Consider the following 17,908-nt stretch of genomic DNA (forward strand, 5'->3'; position numbering starts at 1 on the left):
TTTTTATTTGGAGAATACAATTTATTTCTCAGAGTTAGGAACTTAGAAAACTTAAGTGAGATTTTTGGCATGTCCCTTCTCATGAGAATGCATAAGATATTGGCAGCCTCTCTCAGTGTTACAATCAAAATATGCAGTCTGGTCATCTTGCCAGTGGCTATAGGATCCATTTTCTTTTTTCTTTTTCACTTGTGTGTGTTTACAATACATATTAATGATGTCCATTTAGGGGAATTAGCCCATGTGTATAACATCTTGATCCATTTTCAAGTCGACTTGCCTTGACTGGGAAGTTGGTGCTGCTGGTTGTTGACAGGAGGCCTCAGTACCTCTCCACCTGGTCTCTCCATAGCCTTGCTGTTCCTAGAGATCATTCTTATGATATGATTAGATTCCCACAGAGTGAGCCATCTAAGAAACCTTGAAGAAGAAATGATGTATTTTATGACCTAGCCTTGAAACTCACATAACTTCTGCACTCTTGCAACACTCTAGTTATATAGTTGAGTCCTGATTTAACAATTCAGTTTGTAGGAGACTACAAAAGAGTATGAAGGATCTTGGGGCTATTTTGGAGACTGGCTAACACCAAAGGATTTATTTGAGTTTTAGTGAAAAGATATAAATCAGCGATAAGAATTAGCAAGTAATATTTTAGAATGATTAGGGGTTTTTTTTGTTTTGATAAGCTATAACCTGTGGATACTTTAAAGGGGATAATTTTATGCTAGTTTTTCACATTCTAAAAAACTAAAAGTGGAAATGTGGTTTTTGTTTTGTTTTCAGATTATTTAAAATATGTGACAATATACATGGAAGTGCTTACTCTAATGACAGTGCAAATATGGATTCTCACTTTGGCTCAGTGGAAAATTTCCAAACTGAAATGAACAAAGGGGAACCGGGGAACTACAGCAGTAATATGCAGAAACCTCAGTATTGTACAAACATATTTAAAGCAAATGACACTTTTCCTGGTTCTAAAATTGGAGGCGATACATTCAAAGTACCATCTTTCTCAGTTGCATTCCAGCCTCATGATATTCAAGGTAATTCCTTGCTTTCTCACTTATTCTAATAAAAATATAAACTAATATGTAGTTCTTTGCATAGATGAAGAAGAATACAAAAATAGAGTCAATTTGAGTAGGTAATCTTTATGTGTAGTTTTTACATTTTATTATGTTGCATTATTTTAAAGCTGTTTTTGAATAATTTTAAATTTATCAGTAATAAAAATTATTCAACTTTTATTGAAGCTGTTTTTAATTAAAAAATTCTTAAAATATCCATAGAAGTATGTAGTTTTTTTTTTTAGGAATAACCGAAAATGGCATAGAGTCGTTGAAGGCTGTCACAGAAATCCGTATCCTTTAAATTATTTTACAATATTTTTTATTAAATTGATCGTAATTTAATGGTGTTAGCAAAAACTTTTTTTAAAGAACTTTATATCTTTTTGTATAATTTAAAAATTTTATTACATGTTTGAAATTCATGCAGTTTACATTCTTCTTGGGGAGTGGTTACATGTACATGTTACAGCTTGCCTCTTTTTTTCTTAGCTCATGTTAGTGTTTACATTAATTGGGGTTATTAAATTCCTGTACATGGCACATGTCTATTCCTCTTCTTTCCCTTTCCCTCCTTCTCACCCCTCATTGTTGTTCCTTTGGACTACTTCCCTATTGCAAGAGATCCATTGCCTTGTCTCTTTCTATCCACCCTTTATCATTTTCTTCGTACTTTGTTTTACTCAGATGAGATACCATACAGTATTTAAGCTTGTATGTCTGGTTTATTTCACTCAACATTATATTTTCCAGGTGCATCCATATTCATACAGATGTCTCAAATGTGTCATTCTTTATAGCTGAGTACTATTCCATTATATATGGATACCACATTTTCTTTATGTAATTACCTATTGATAGTTATACAGGGTGCTTTCAGGATTTAACTATTATAAATTGTGCTGCTATAAACATTGGTATGCATGTATTGCTGTAGTAGGATGACTTAAGCTCTTTGGGGAAGATACCTAGCAAGAGGGTAGCTGGGTCATATGGAATTTCTGATTTCAGTTCTTTGAGAAATCTCCATACGAATTTCCATAATGGTTGTTAGTTTGCATTTCCACAAACAATGCAGGAGGGTTCCTTTTTCACCACAGCCATGCCAACATTTGTCATTGTTTGATTTCCTAATGATTGCCATTCTTTCCAGACTAAGATGGAAGCTTAGAGAGGTGTTTTAATTTTCATTTTTCTAATGGCCAGAGACATTGAACATTTTTTCTTATATTTGTTGACCATTTGTATTTCTTCCTTTGGGTAGTATCTGTTCATTTCTCTAGTCCATTTCTTGACTGGATCCTTAATTTTAAGTGGTTCAATTTTTTTTTAGTTCTTTGTATATACTAGATATTAGTCCTCAATTTTACATATATATTTATGAAATCATATTTTAAAATATTCTGTTTCATTGTGTTCCTATGCATTTATTTCGGTTGATAAAGAAGGTGAATCTTTTGGGTCATTTAAGAGATTTGTACATCTGATAGTTCTCAAGTGTGGTCTATAGAGTGGTGGCAGTTTGTGAACTTTTTGTTACCAGTGTGTGACAGGATAATAGAGAGATTTTATTAGTATTATTGGAGAAGGCTGAGCATATTTACTTACAAATCGATATAGGTAATTTCTTATATTTTGGGTAAGAAGAGCTATATTGAACAGATACATATAATGTCTTATATGTGGGGTGTCAGCCATATAGAGTTAAAATGAATAGGGGAAGTAAAGGAAATGGGATATTTTATGGAATGAGGACATTTTTTTACAAGTCTAATGTTTGAAAGAACCCACGTTTAAATATAATCCAGTTTGCATGCCTGGACACTTACTAGTGTAAATGTTTTAAGTGTATTCTGTATATTCCAGCAGTAACATCCTCTTTGTGTATTTAACACCATGCGCATGCCTATACTAGTATATTTGATTTGATTTGATTTGATTTGATTATAATTCACTAGCTACTTGTGTGACTATTTTCTCATGACCTAAGAACAACTCCTTGAAGGCAAAGACTGGGCTTTATCTATCTTTCTATTTCCCAGTATATCAAAAGATACAGTAAAGTCCATAATTTAGGAAGTTGTTCTAGAAAAGAAATAGCTGTAGGCAAGGATGAGATTAAAAAAATGTGGATATGTTTTGAAAGAATAAACTTTGACGTTTGGCTGAAATCAAAGATATGATTAAAGAAAAAAGTAGTAGGAGATTTTCTTGAATAGGTACCTTAGGATCAGATCATTTAATGCTGTGAATAGAAGGGTCAAGTTTTTTTAAAAAATATTTTTCCTGGCTTATTAAAGTATAATAGTACATTTTTGAAGTCTGCAATATGATGTTTTATTATTATATACATTGTGAAAATGATTACCCAAGCTCATTAATATATCTATTATCATTATGTGTGGTTAAAATGTGGAGGAAAAGGAACCCTTACACATTGGTGGTAGGAATATAAATTATTACAGCCACTCTTGAAAACAGTATGGAGTTCCTTAAAAAGCTGAAAATAGAACTATCACATGATCCAGTAATCTCACTCTTGGGTATATATACAGAGGGAATAAAGCTATTATACAAAAGAGAAACCTGGATGCCCATGTTTATTGTGGTACTATTCACAATAGCTAAAATAAGGCATCAGTTTAGGTGCCTATCAACAGATAAATGGATGAAAAAAATGTGGTTATGTACATAGTGGAATATTACTCAGCTATGAAGGGAATAAATTCCTGTGATTTACAGGAAAATGGATGGAACTAGAGGACAACATATTAAGCAAAATAAGCCAGACCCAGAAAGATGAGTATTACAAGTTTTCTCTTATATTCAGAAAAAAAGAAAGAAAAAAACAACAACCAGAAAGTAGAAGAGGTAGTGGTAGGGATGGGGAAGGGTGCTGAAGAAAGGCAGTAGGGGGAAAAGACAGCTGAACATAATCGATGAACAATATATGGAAATACCACAGTGAAAGTCATAATTTGTGAAGTTAATATGTGCTAACAATTATATTTTATAAAACTCTGCTGTCTTAGCATTTTTTATTGAATATTTTGAGACAAGGTCTCACTAGGTTGGTCAGGCTGGTCTTGAGTCTCTGGTATACAGTGATCCTCTGCCTCAGCCTCTCAAGTAGCTAGAATTATAGGTACATGGCACCATCTCTGCTTTTTATTAGTAGTACATGTTTGTAGTACATAATGATTACATGCCTCATGAGAAGTTGGTAATGTACACAGCACACCTTAATTCTTTTCTTACCCCTTCCTGCCACTCCCTTACTCTCTCTGTCTCTTGTCCCCTTCCCTTTTGCAAAAGATCTAGCTATCTGTTTCTTGTATCTACCTTTTACTTTGCTCTTTATTTATATTTTGGATTTCCATGTAATATTTAAGCTTGTGTGTGTGATTTATTTCACATAACATTACGGTCACAAAGTGCATCCATTTTCCTACAAATGTCTCAGGTTTATCTTTCTTTATGTCACAGTAGTACTCCACTGTTTGTTTTTTTGTAAATACCACATTTCTTTATGTGTTTGTCTGATGATAGACAAACGGGCTGCTTCCAAGATTAGCTGTTATTAAATGTGTGGCTATAAACATGCATGTGTCACTGTTATATCATATATTTAACTCTTTCAGGAAGATATCTAGGATGGGGAAACTTGGGTTGAAAAGAATTTTTAGTTTTAGTTTTTGAAGAAATCTTCATACTGATTTCTATAATGGTTTACATTCCCACCAAGAATGTGAGAGTTCCTTTATCCGTACAGCATCGGCAGCATTTATTATTTGATTTCTTATGATGGCCATTCTTATTAGTGTAAGACAGAATCTTGGTATTGTTTTAATTTGCATTTTTCTAATGGCCAGAGATGTTGAATATTTTTTCATGTGTTTATTAACTGTTCGTACCTCTTCTGAGAAGTTATTATTCATTTCACTCACCCATTTTTTTTTATTGGGTCAGGGGACCTACTTCTTTTGAGTTCTTTATATCTTCTAGATATTAGTCCTCTTTCCCAAGGAATAGCTCGCAAACAATTTTTCCCATTTCATAGGTTGTCTTTTCACTCTGTTGCTGGCTTCCTTTGCTGGGCAGAAGCTTTTTAATTTGACATGATGCCATTTATTGACTTTTGATGTTATTTCTTGTGCAATTGGGATTCTGTTCTTGCCTACGCTTATGTCTTCAAGAGTTTTACCTATTTTATCTTTCAGCAGATTGTTTCTATATTAACATTTTGATCTCTGATCCATTTTGATTTTAGTTTAGTACTTGGTGAGATATATGGGTCTAGATTCAATCTTCTGAATGTGGATAGCCAGTTTTCCCAGTACCATTTATTAAAGAGGCTATCTTTCCTCTATTGTATGTTGGGCCCCTTTGTCAAAGATCAAATAGTTGAATGTGCCTGGTGTTGTTTCTGCATCCTCTATTCAGTTTCATTAACTTTGCCAGTGCCATGTGATATTTTTGAGAGGTCAAGTTACCTCGTCAAGACTATACTTTACTTATGTGGAGTTAGAGACTGACTGCTGGTGAATACTCCAGGATCTGTAGAAGTTATGGTTTCATTAGCAAAACTGGGAAATAAATTGTAGATATTGGGCAATCAAGCAAGGAAAATCTAGGTCAGAGTAACTCTAATCTTAGGCACTCTGAGAATCATTTGAAATAATTCTGTTTTTAATGGTAGTGAAGTTTTATTAAAGATAGGAAAAATGCCAGGCATAGAGGCGCACGCCTGTAATCCCAGCACTTGGGAGGCTGAGGCAGGAGGATCATTGTTAGTTCAAGACCAGCCTGGGCTACAAAGTGAGCTGAAGGCTAGAGTGAACTGCATAGTGAGATCCTGTCTCAAAAAATAAATAAATAAACAAACAAACAAACAAATAAATGGAGATAGGGAAAGAAACAGGCTCTATAGAGCAAGTTTGGGCAAAGTAAAAGTAGGAAAAGAAATACACCGTATAGTGTGAAGGCTGGCCAACCATGCAGGAGAACACAGGGGCCCATTTGACATAATTCTAAAGTGCTATATGGCTGTAACATGCTTGCCTGACCACTCATGAAAAGTATATTCAGTGCAGATATCTGAGTTCAGTTACACTGGGAGGAGGAGATAATAAGCCAGTTTTTGATGCTTTTGTTTACCATGCTTTTGTCTCAGCCCTGCTGCACTTCCTTCTCTCTGGTGATCTAAATAGGATGGAAACAGGAAATACATTAGCAGTAAGAAGTTAATGATTGTTTACTTATCTGTGTGATGGTAAATTCTTATCTTTTACTGGAAGGCTTTTTATATTATGGTACTATGCTTTGAAGAGTTTTAAAGATTTTCATGCTATATGAGTAGAGCTAAAGTGGTTCTGTTTGTTGTTTAGATGTCTCTGCTAGTCAAGACCACTGTCTATACTAATGTTCATTATTTATTGTTCCAAAATTTTATTTGTCATCAGACTCACTGAATTGCTATGCTTTATTGTGTACAGCAAAAGCCTAAAAACTAGTCATGATAATTTGAGAATTTGTAGGTTGCTTAAATACAATCTATTTGCTGATTTTTTACTATTTTCCTGTGTTTGAATCCTCAGAACAATAGTTTTGTCAGATTGATACTGCCATAGTACTCTTGTCATTTTCAGTTCTACAGACATTTTTTTCCCATTATAGCATGTAATTACAGTGACACTGCTGAGAGTTTGTTGAACAAAAGGAAAAATTCAATTTCAAGTGTTGATAGTGATGATAAATGATGTTTGTGGTTGAATTTTATTATGTGCTGGGAAACTGATTCTATAGCTACTCTGAATCAAAGATTCATTTTTTGAATATAAATTGATGTAGGACTATTTAATGAGAGAAAAACCAGCATGATAGCCCACTTCTTGGCTTGTTACAAATAAATATTTTATAGGAAAAGACATATCTTGAAGGAGAAATGAGATTCCCTCAAAGACTGATAGATTGACAGACTCAAAATTCCATTTCTTTGTGTTGGCACAAATATTCTAACATGCTACACGACTGAAAGTAATAAGAATTATGAATTAACTGTTTGCTTTGTTAAGTCTAAACAGATACTAACAGTGCTTAGTACAGTATACATGCTAGGCATTGTTCTGGGTATTTAGGATATGTCAATTAAAAAAACAATGAATCTTTACCCTCAGGGAGTTAACATTCTTGAGGTGATGGAGAACAGAATAGATCTGTAGCAGTATGTCAGTGAGTCATATAGTATTTTTGTTGAGTGCTTTTTTTAAAATTGATTCTCATATGTATCTCAGGCTGGCTTCAAATGATAATTCTTCTGTCTCAGCCTCCCAAATTTTGGGATTACATGCCTGACTTCATACAGCATGTTAGAAGGTAATGAGCCCTATAGGAAAAGAAAAAATGTAGAGCAAGGTAAAGAAAGATTAAATCTTTACTGCTGGAATTCAAAGTTCCAAATACAGAATTAAATATAATTCTTAGGGTAGGTCTTTATGAGAAGGAAAGATCGAGCAAAGGGTGAAAGAGCCAAGGAAATTTGCAAGGAAGATTGAATAATCTAAGCAGAGGAAGGGTTCATGGCAGCCACATGGCTGATGGAGTCCAGTATAGCTAGAGGAGATAAGTAGCAGGGAGAACAGTAGGAGATGAAGTCAGAAATATAAAGATAAGGTTGGATGGAGAGTGGTGGTGGGGAGACATGATTAAAGCTTTATATCTATGTATTTTGAGAGAAAGGGGAAGTTGAGCAGAGAAACTGTATAATTTGATTTAAACTTTAAAAAGATCACTACAAACAATCATTAAGTTTTTATATCTTCATAAAAACACAATGCTTAGCCGGGCATAGTGATGCACACTTGTAACCCAGCCCTTGGGAGGCTGAGACAGGAGGATATCCATGAGTTCAAGGCCAGTCTGGGCTACATAGTGAGTTCATGGCGAGACTCTGTCTCAGAAACAAAAAACAAATGAACAAACAAAAATACATGGCTGAAATAATTGTTTCAGATATATTATTATCTATCTTATATCTTTTAATAGATTATAAAGCCTAAATTGCAGGAACTTATTTTCTTCTTTTTTTTGTTGCTTTCTAAATCCAGTAAAGAATTTTACATATACAGTAGTATTAAATAAATGTGGTTGACTGGTTATCACTCAGAGTAAAAAGAGTGCCATAAAATACCTCTCAAGCTGGCAATAGACACTCACCTTGAAGTGAGAACACTTTATTCTTTTTTTTTTTTTTTTTTTTTTTTTTTTGTCTTTATGAGACAGGATCTCACTATGCAGTTCAGGCTAGCCTTGAGCTCACTTTGTAGCCCAGGCTGGTCTCAAACTCACAACGATCCTCCTGCCTCAGGCTTCCAAGTGCTGGGATTACAGGCATGTACCACCACACCCAGCTCAAAATCCGTGTCTTTGTTTTTCTTTTCTTTTTTTTGGTACCAGGAATCCAAACCCAGGACCTTGCACTTGTCAGTCAGCTGCTGTGCTGCTGAGCTATATCCCCAGCCCTTTTATTTCCATTTATATGTTTTAACTTTTTTTTTTAATAGGGGAATGGTGGTTTAAATTCTTCCTCTTGGGCAAGTATGCTGATAATTACCATTAAAACCAACAGCCAACACAAATTATCAAAAACAAAGGGTTTCAGGGTTACATGACTAAAAATACACATCAATTAATGAAGTACATTTACAATCATTAGTTAAATTAAAAAATTTAAAGAAGAGATAAAAATAAAGTGGCTTAGACAAGGTAAATATGAAAAAGCAGTACTTTGGGAGAGACAAACTAGAAGCATAGCTCTGATGGACTTGTCTCTATATACTTCATGTCTTCCGTCGTATTTAACTTTCAAGTTATAACCCTCGTATAGTCTGTTTCTGCACAGGGTCTTTGCAGGTTCTCAGAATATGGAAAGTGAATGAGGCGCCAATAATTTCTGTTAGTTCCCTTTTTAAGACATCAGAATAGCAAATGTTAAAGGCTTGTTAAAGTCAATATTAATTTAACAGAATTTTTCAATTAAAAATAACCAGTTTTAAAAAGTTTGAATTTTAAAAATTTTGATGTGTATTTGACTCCTTAATGTTATTCTAAGCGGTAAAATTTAGAGGTATTTTCAAAGAATTTCCATATTTCAACTACATACAGTCCAAAGCATTTGATGATGTAAGTATCTTACCGTAATTAGTACTTCCTCTTCTCACTTGGTTGTGTGTTCTCTAAGGAGAGGGACTAGATAACAGCTTTATATCTCCAGGGCCACAGCCAGTAACATTATAGGAGCCCAGAAATGTTTTTTAAGTTAACTATGTGTGATTTTCATAGGTGGGTTGGTTTATATTTACTAGATTTACAAGAACTTCTCTGGAAGATAAAGGAATGATTTTATTCTGTGTCTAGCATATCCCTTTGATAAATAAAACAGCATGATAAAATATTAATAGTGTTTTTTGAGGGTGGAAGGTCTGGACAAGGTTACAGTTTTAATATTTGCAGAAGTAAAAAATGTTTGAACTATCATTCCTTAGAGTCTTCCTAAGGCATGTTTTCTAACAAGTTGAGAATGTGTGTGAAAAATTCTGTATATTATATAATCGATTCAATTTTATTTTTTAGCTTCTTTACACAGACAGGAATTTTGTGATTTGTGCTCCAACTGGTTCTGGGAAAACTGTAGTGTTTGAACTAGCTATAACAAGATTGTTAATGGAAGTACCATTGCCATGGTTGAACATTAAAATTGTTTATAGTAAGTATGTATTGTAAAAGTAATGATTAAGTATAATAAAAACCATTAAAGCAAAATGGAAGAAGAAATTCAGTTCAGGCTATAGGCATTATTGTTTTTCATACATTTTGAAAGAAATTAATTTTATTTTATTAATTTATTTGTTTTCATGTTGGGGATTAAACCCATGACCTCACATATGCTAGGCAAGTGCTCTATCACTGAGCTAACACTCCCAGTTGTAACAAATTCTTGTCTTTCCCCTCTTTTTTGGGAGCAGGGAGTACTGGAGATTGAACCCAGGGCCTTCATAACTGACTTACCTCCACAGCCCTTTTGTAGTTTTTATTTTGAGTCAAGGTTTCACCGAGTCACTGAGTTACCTAGGCTAGGCTCAAACTTATCATATTTCGACCTTAGCATGCTGGAGTGCTGGGATTACAGGTATGTGCCACTGCACCCAACTTTCTTTCTTCCCGTTTTCTGTGGTCTTGCATATTCTAGGCTAGCGCTATGCCACTGAACAATACTCTGAGCCCTCCATACTGTTTTTTTTTTTGGTGCCAGGACTCAAACTCACAACCTTGTGCTTGCCAGGCAGGCTCTGTGCCGCCAAGCTATATCCTTGGCCCCTCCTCCATACATCTTTAATAAAGATATATCATGATTAGTTGGTCAGTTACATTAAATTCAAAACACATTTTCCTAGACTTATAAGTAACATCTGAATTGAAGATTTAAACTTTATATGCTTGTTTTTAAGAAAACGGTTAAAATGAACAGATAAAATCACACATTTTATAATTCTAGATGTTTACATAGAAACTTATGCTTCCCTTTTTTAGGTGTATATTTTAAGAATATTTCCTCAAAGTAATTATGCATAAAAAAATAAATATTATGAAGAGCCTTATAATGAAAAGTAAAAATCTTCTGCCCTGTCTGTCTCTACTCTTAGTTATAATTCTCTGAGTCATCACTCCTTTTTCTTTTTTTTTTTGGTACCAGAAGTCAAACTCAGGACCTTGCTCTTGCTGGGCAAGTGCTGTGCCACTGAGCTATCTCCCCCACTCTCCTGTTTCTGTTTTTAGTTCCTTTTGGTGATCTGCTTTTTATCTCTAAAAATAAACTTACATTGCTAACTTTTATCAATATTATGGTGTACCTGGATGTATATTTTATCCTAACTTTATTAGTCAAAGTTTGTGAAAAAGTTTTAAATTACACTCATATTCAAAATAAATATACTGTTATAGTGGCACCAATAAAAGCCCTGTGCAGTCAACGTTTTGATGACTGGAAGGAGAAATTTGGACCAATAGGATTAAATTGTAAAGAACTCACTGGAGATACGGTCGTGGATGACTTATTTGAGATTCAGCATGCTCATATTATTATGACAACTCCAGTAGGTGTTATTTATACTTTATTTTTCCTTAATTTATTAAGAATATCTCTTTATCTTCATTGACAAAAAGTTCAAATACAAGTTGAAGCACATATTTGCAATATAAACAAACAAAAACTAATAATATTCAAGGTACGAAAAGAAGGCCTAGAAATAAGTAAGCAAGAGGCAAGATAAATCAGGACAGAATATTCAACTTATTATTATGGATAATTTGTAATTATATTTATTGCTTGTATTCTTTTGCCCACATATTATGTATTATAGAGGGAGTACCTTGTTGGAACTTAGAAATATGTAATTAGACTATGATTTTAAGTATTCTGTATTAAAACTTTTTTTAAAAACTGAAGGCTTATTTTTAAACACCTATAAGATTGTCAAAATCCTTTAAATAATTTTTAATCTTTAAATATCTTTCAGGATATTTTTGAGTTAGCAACCAAAATATTAATTAAACTTGTGGAACATTTTATTGATGTCTTAAACAATATTTGTTTTAACTGTTTATCAGATCAAACTGCTTGTATTATTTCCTGTAGGAAAAATGGGATAGCATGACTAGGAAATGGAGAGACAACTCTTTGGTCCAGCTGGTTCGACTAATTCTTATTGATGAGGTAGGGAACATATTATTTATTTCTAGTGTAAACATAAAAATGTGATTAGAATAGGTAGAATTAAGACATTTTCATCCAGGTGTTGTAGTGCATGGCTGTAGTTTCAGTACTCAGGAGAACGCTGGGGCAGGAGGATTGCTGTGAGTTCAAGGATAGCCTGAACTACATAAGCAAGATCTGGTCTCAAAAAAACAAAAACAAAAATTCAGCCGGATAGTGTTTAATCCTTTAAAGCAGCCAGTGCTCATTTTCTCAAGGATAAATGTTAGTTTTATTTATATTTTAATTCATTAAAATTAATCAATTAATAGATGTTTTAGTTTTATAACTAATGAATCTTGGTTGATTTTTTTTTTTTTTTTTTTTTTTGGCTTAGGTACATGTTGTAAAAGATGAAAATCGTGGCCCAACACTTGAAGTCGTAGTCAGCAGGATGAAAACTGTACAGTCTTTATCTCCTCCTTTAGAAAATAAGAACAAAAGTATTCCAATGAGATTTGTAGCTGTGTCTGCAACAATTCCAAATGCTGAGGATGTAAGTTAGAATTAGTATTTTTTATAACTTGTAAAATATTTAGTCCTTTTAACTTCATAGAAGAGGAAAGGATTTGCCTGTCAATTACCTAATAAATTTATAGGAAAATATGTTGTAGAAATTTATGGCTCAATCTCATAAGTATAACAATATTAAGATCATGAAATTTGGTTGATCAGGTTTAATAAACCATTTTTGGTGGAATCTATTGTTTGCTAGTATCTAAAAGTCTTAGTCTCATGGGTTTCAGACACTTTGTTATAAGTCATTATAACCAGCTAACTCTAATTGTACAGCAAATATGATGGAGTATAAAAATAATTGCTGAGATGATTATCATCTTCTCCCCCCTTCTATGTGTCTGGCATTATAATAAGCATTAATGATTGATGCAAAAGTAAGAACATATGGGCCCTGTCCTTAAGGAGGATATCATGATTAATGGGTACATAGATGTGTAAAGAGATAATATATATAATATTATATTTCCATAATGAATATATGCATTAAGGTTTTCTTTGATTTTTTAGGCAAATTTTTTGAAAAAGAGTATATTCTCCTACACATTCTCAACCTACTATAGCGCTTTTAGAAACTACAAATACCTGTCTCTTCTAATGGAAAATTTTGTCTTTATCTTTAAATTTGCACAGTTAATCATTTTCTAGTTCTTAAAATGACTTGTTCATATTCATGAATAATATATAGAATAATTTATAGTATAGAAAAACAATACAACTGAAATTCAGAGTTTGTACTTACAGATGTTTGCTGTGTGTCAATCACTTATTTTTAATAAAGACATTTATTCAGGTTTACAGTTTTGGAAGTTGATAATCTGAGAGTGGATGGCCTCATCTTTTAGTCTCGTGAGGCTCCTTCTGGCTACCTCATCATATGGTGAAAGACTATGGCAGGAATGCATGTGAGAGCAAGAGATCATGTAGCAGGCCAGATAGTTTCAAGGGTCAGCCTCACCTTGTTAACAGCTCATTCTCATGAGAATTCACTAACTGTGCAACACCAGCATTAATCTTCCCGAGGGTAACATTTCCAGTGACCCAGTCATGTTCCACTAGGCTTTACCTCTTAAAGATTCTACTGCCTCAACATTATTGCTATACTGGGGACTGAGCTCTCAATATAAGAACTCTTAGGAGATATACTTAAACCATATCCAAACCATAGCAACATGGAATTTTAATATATGCTTTTTTGACCTACATTTTTGTATATCTGCAAATATTTCCATGTCATTAGTGTTCCTTTGTACTATTTTTGTGGTTTTGTAATTTGTCCAGCCTCATAGTAATGGAAAATTGTTATTTTCATTTTTTCTGTTATGAACAATGGTGAAATTAATGATGTTTGAGAATGTCCATGGTCATTTCCATAGGATGAACTTCCACAGTAAACTAACTGAATTAAAGGACATGGAAAATTTTAAGGATGAATTACTTTTAGTAAATGTTATATTCATTTGTTTAAGCAGCCCTTTCTCTGTATTCTACCAACAGTCAGATTTCTGAATTTTAACACTGGATAATATAATAATGAAATTATTATTCAAGATTAAATATTTACATATAATATTAAGTATTTGACAAATTTATTTCTTAACATATCTTATTTTAAAAGTTTTTACTTCTTTGATTTTTATTGAAATAAATATTTTTATTGTATTTATCAGTTACTTTTCTTTTTTTGCAATTTGTCAGGTCATACCCTTTATCCTTTTTTCACATTGGGATACTAAATTTTTTGTCTTACTGAATCATATACAGTTATTATATAAATAAACTCTAATTCTTTTGTTTTTGTTTTTGTCTTATTTTATTATTGCGTATTAATTGTACAGCATAATAGACTCTGTTATGGCATTTTCACATATGCACACTTTATTTTGATCATAATTACCCTCTGTCAGTCTCCCTTACTCTCCCTACCCTTCATTCCCTGATCTCCTTTCTCTTCTCTAATGGTCTCCCTTCTAATTACCTTCTCTTTCTTGAAATTTCCTCCTTTGTGGTATTACTGGTTCTGTGAATGTTTTTGTCTATTCAGATCCTCTTTGTCAATTTCCTCCTAAGGTCGTTATCCTTCTGCTCCTATCAGCCTGCAATTTCTTATGTGATCTTATATCCAACTATGATAACCTAAAAAATATTTCAGTATTTTTTTCTGTGAAATAAGAAACATCTTTCTGTCAAAGCAATGGTAAGTTTCATCACATGGAGTCTGATTAGTAGCCCGACCATACAAAGATAAGGATTGCTTACCACAGTTCCAGGAACTAACTAGTGACTCTAGCTTGAAGTCTGAAATGTGCCTCTGTACTGCCATTTCTCTAGTGGTTATTTGTTCTTTGATAAAAAAAATGTCAATTCTTGCCAATCTAAGGTAGACATTACTTGTTCAGCTAGTAATTATGAAAGTACAAAAGAAATTTCATACACTTCAGGCGTAGTTGTGAAAAACAGCAAAAAGTTTCAATGATAATGAGAAATTCAATTTCTATAAAAATAAATTTTAAATTTACTTTGGACTTTTATAAAGGAAAATAAACTAACAATTATTTAGAAATTTGCCATGGTGAAAAGCAGGTATCGTCTTGCATTACTACTATAGGAAACAGGGAGGTTGCCCACATGGAGATGTGGAGGGGATCTAGGGATGTAGGGGAGGGAAGGAAGGAGAGGGAATGGGGAAATAAAAAGGTATAAGATGTGATATATATTTGAACCAACTCCCTTCAATGAATGTATTCATTATGTATCACAAACATGTACTAATAAAAACAGTTTTAAAAACAGTGTTAGCATTTACCAATATAGCAACAGCACAGTTTGAATGCAATATATAACATTGAAATAAATACTTTTATAACTTGACTTTAAAGTGTTCTATAACTGGGTTCTTTTTAGCTATAGAACATTACTAGAAAGGATTTCTTGTCCATGTTTCTGTTTCTTCAAGGTAGCAGAATGGCTTTCAGATGGCGAAAGACCTGCTGTATGTCTGAAAATGGATGAGAGCCATAGACCTGTGAAACTTCAGAAAGTGGTCCTGGGATTTCCCTGCAGTAGTAACCAAACTGAATTTAAATTTGATTTAACCCTCAACTACAAAGTTGCCAGTGTTATACGAACATACTCTGATCAGAAACCTACACTTGTGGTATGAATTGTTGGTTGCTAATTTTTAGTGTGATTTTCAATTGTTAACATGGTTAATGTAGAAAGTATTAATTCATTTTCAGTTTTGTGCAACAAGAAAAGGTGTGCAACAGGCTGCTTCTGTTCTTGTGAAAGATGCTAAATTTGTTATGACTATGGAACAGAAACAAAGGTAAATTTATTCACTTTGGATAAAAGTAGGATTTATAGGGACAAATTAAGTGAAATAAGAGAAAATGCTCTCCATTAAACTTGGGCAAGTTACTTGACATTTATAAGTCTTATTTTTCTCATCTGTAAAATAAGAATAATAGTAAGATAGTAAGTCTTAATATATGTATGAGCCCATTTTTATTTTTTAACCAGATTTCTTGAAAAATAAAGATTATCCGTATTGCTATCTTCATTTTTAATGCAATTTCAATCCACTAGCTGCTGTAATCTTTCACTAAAGTTGACCTTGCTAAGTAGTCTGTCATGAACCTCTAACACATTTGACCACTTCTACTTTATTTAAACACCCTGGACTCTATTCTTCCATGATTGCCTTCTACCAGTTTGCTTACTGCTTGCCCACTGCACATTCTCAGTCCCCTTTTCACCTTCTCTACCAAATTCAATATTTGACATTCTGGAGAGTTCTGAGATTCAGTCTTTCTAGTTCTACCCTCCTGTGTGTTTGTGTCTACTCACCTGAAGCTTAAACAATATTTGTTTATGTTTGAAGATTTCCAGATTTATATTTGCAGCCAAGACTTCCTTTCTGAGCTGGCCTATAGTCCAGCTGTCTAACTGACATTTGACTGTATATCTTAAGGTCATCTTAAATTCAATATGTTCAAAATAGAACCTTGATTCTTTGTCTCAAACCAGCTGCTCTTCTAGCATTCTCCATCTTAATTATGTATAATCTTCCTAGTTGCTGATAGCTGAAACCAATCATTGGTATTTCTCTTACCTTCCTTTCCATATGCAGTCAGATACCAAATCTTATTTATCCTTGCTTTCAAATATAACAACGAACTTGGTCACCAATGTAACAATATTGAGAGATGGTAGGACCTTTAAGACATGGAGCCTACTGGGATGTGAGTAGGTCATGGTGGCATCACTCTCATGAATGTGTATCTCAAACATGTCATTTTTTACTCCATTACCACACTAATTTCCCTAATTCAAGACACTATTAATCTCCTATCTGGTCTGTATCCTTTCATCTGTTGACCATGCACATACTCTTTTCTCTGTTTACTTTCTGCATAACAAAGCGATTGTTTAGAATTACAACACTAAACTGGGTGTGGTAGTGCCCATCTGTAATCCCAGCACTGGGAAGGTTAAAGCAATAAAATCAGCATGATCTTGAGGCAAATCTGGGCTACAGAGTGAGTTCAAGGCCAGCCTGAACTACATAGTGAGACTCGCATTACTGTGTTTTTATTTTGCTTTCTACAGTCAAGCCATATTGGCCTGTGTTCTATGAATACCGCAAACTGTTACCTTAACCAGGACTGCATCATGTTTTCTTTTCTTGGAATTTTTTTACCTAACTCCTGTTCATCCTTCAAGTCACACCTTTAATATCAGTTTTATATAATCCTCAATTTCTCTGTATTCACTTTTATAAACACATTGTTTTTATTACCATTTATAGTTATTATAAATATTTTTTGTTTAATTCATTAGATTATAAACTTTTTTCCCAGTTTTTGTTCTTTATTGGTGTATGTTTGCAGTGCATAATGAGCACATTCCATATAGGGAGCTAGAATATTTAGATAACACATCTCTATTCTTTTTTCATCCCCTCTCCCTCCCTTCCCTCATACCTCTCTTTATCTCTTGGTTCCCTTCCCATATGCAAAGATCTATCTCCCTATTTTTTTTTTATAATCTATCTTATTTTGCTCTTTATTTATACTTTGAGTTTCCCAAATAAGAGAAGCCATGTGATATTTGTGTGTCTGATTTATTTCACTTAACATTATGATTTCATTTTCCTACAAATGACTAAAGTGGGAAGTGAAAGACCTCTACAGTAAAAACTACAGTACTCTGAAAAAGGAAGATGGAAGAGGACATTAGAAATGGAAAGATATCCCTTGTTCATTGATAGGCAGAGCCAATATAGTCAAAATGACCATACTTCCAAAACTGATAATACAGATTTAACACCATCATGATTAAAGTACCGATAGCATTCCTCACAGAAATAGAGGAAACAATCCCAAAATTCATATGAAGTGAAAAAAGACCCAGAATAGCAAACACAATCCTAGATAACAAAAGCAAAGCAGGAGCATCAAAATCCCCAATTTCAAGATATATTACAAAGCTACTTTTTTTTTTTTTT

The 17,908-nt window shown here is 33.4% G+C and overlaps 1 protein-coding gene across 3 annotated transcripts in view; it reads left to right on the top strand.

Annotated features, from left to right (window-relative positions):
- Nucleotides 1-17,908, top strand: part of Hfm1 (HFM1, ATP-dependent DNA helicase homolog) — a 94,669-nt gene that overhangs the window by 11,633 nt on the left and 65,128 nt on the right. For all 3 annotated transcript variants that reach the window (XM_005385067.2, XM_013514356.1, XM_013514357.1), the window contains exons 5-13: nucleotides 787-1,049; nucleotides 1,319-1,366; nucleotides 9,184-9,254; nucleotides 9,705-9,837; nucleotides 11,073-11,224; nucleotides 11,767-11,844; nucleotides 12,221-12,379; nucleotides 15,356-15,556; nucleotides 15,639-15,727. In XM_005385067.2, the coding sequence (XP_005385124.1) occupies nucleotides 787-1,049; nucleotides 1,319-1,366; nucleotides 9,184-9,254; nucleotides 9,705-9,837; nucleotides 11,073-11,224; nucleotides 11,767-11,844; nucleotides 12,221-12,379; nucleotides 15,356-15,556; nucleotides 15,639-15,727 (1,194 nt within the window). The remainder of the gene's footprint in view (nucleotides 1-786; nucleotides 1,050-1,318; nucleotides 1,367-9,183; nucleotides 9,255-9,704; nucleotides 9,838-11,072; nucleotides 11,225-11,766; nucleotides 11,845-12,220; nucleotides 12,380-15,355; nucleotides 15,557-15,638; nucleotides 15,728-17,908) is intronic.

The sequence above is a fragment of the Chinchilla lanigera genome, unplaced genomic scaffold, assembly GCF_000276665.1.
Source record: "Chinchilla lanigera isolate Chin_1 unplaced genomic scaffold, ChiLan1.0 scaffold00022, whole genome shotgun sequence".
Classification (NCBI taxonomy): domain Eukaryota; kingdom Metazoa; phylum Chordata; class Mammalia; order Rodentia; family Chinchillidae; genus Chinchilla; species Chinchilla lanigera.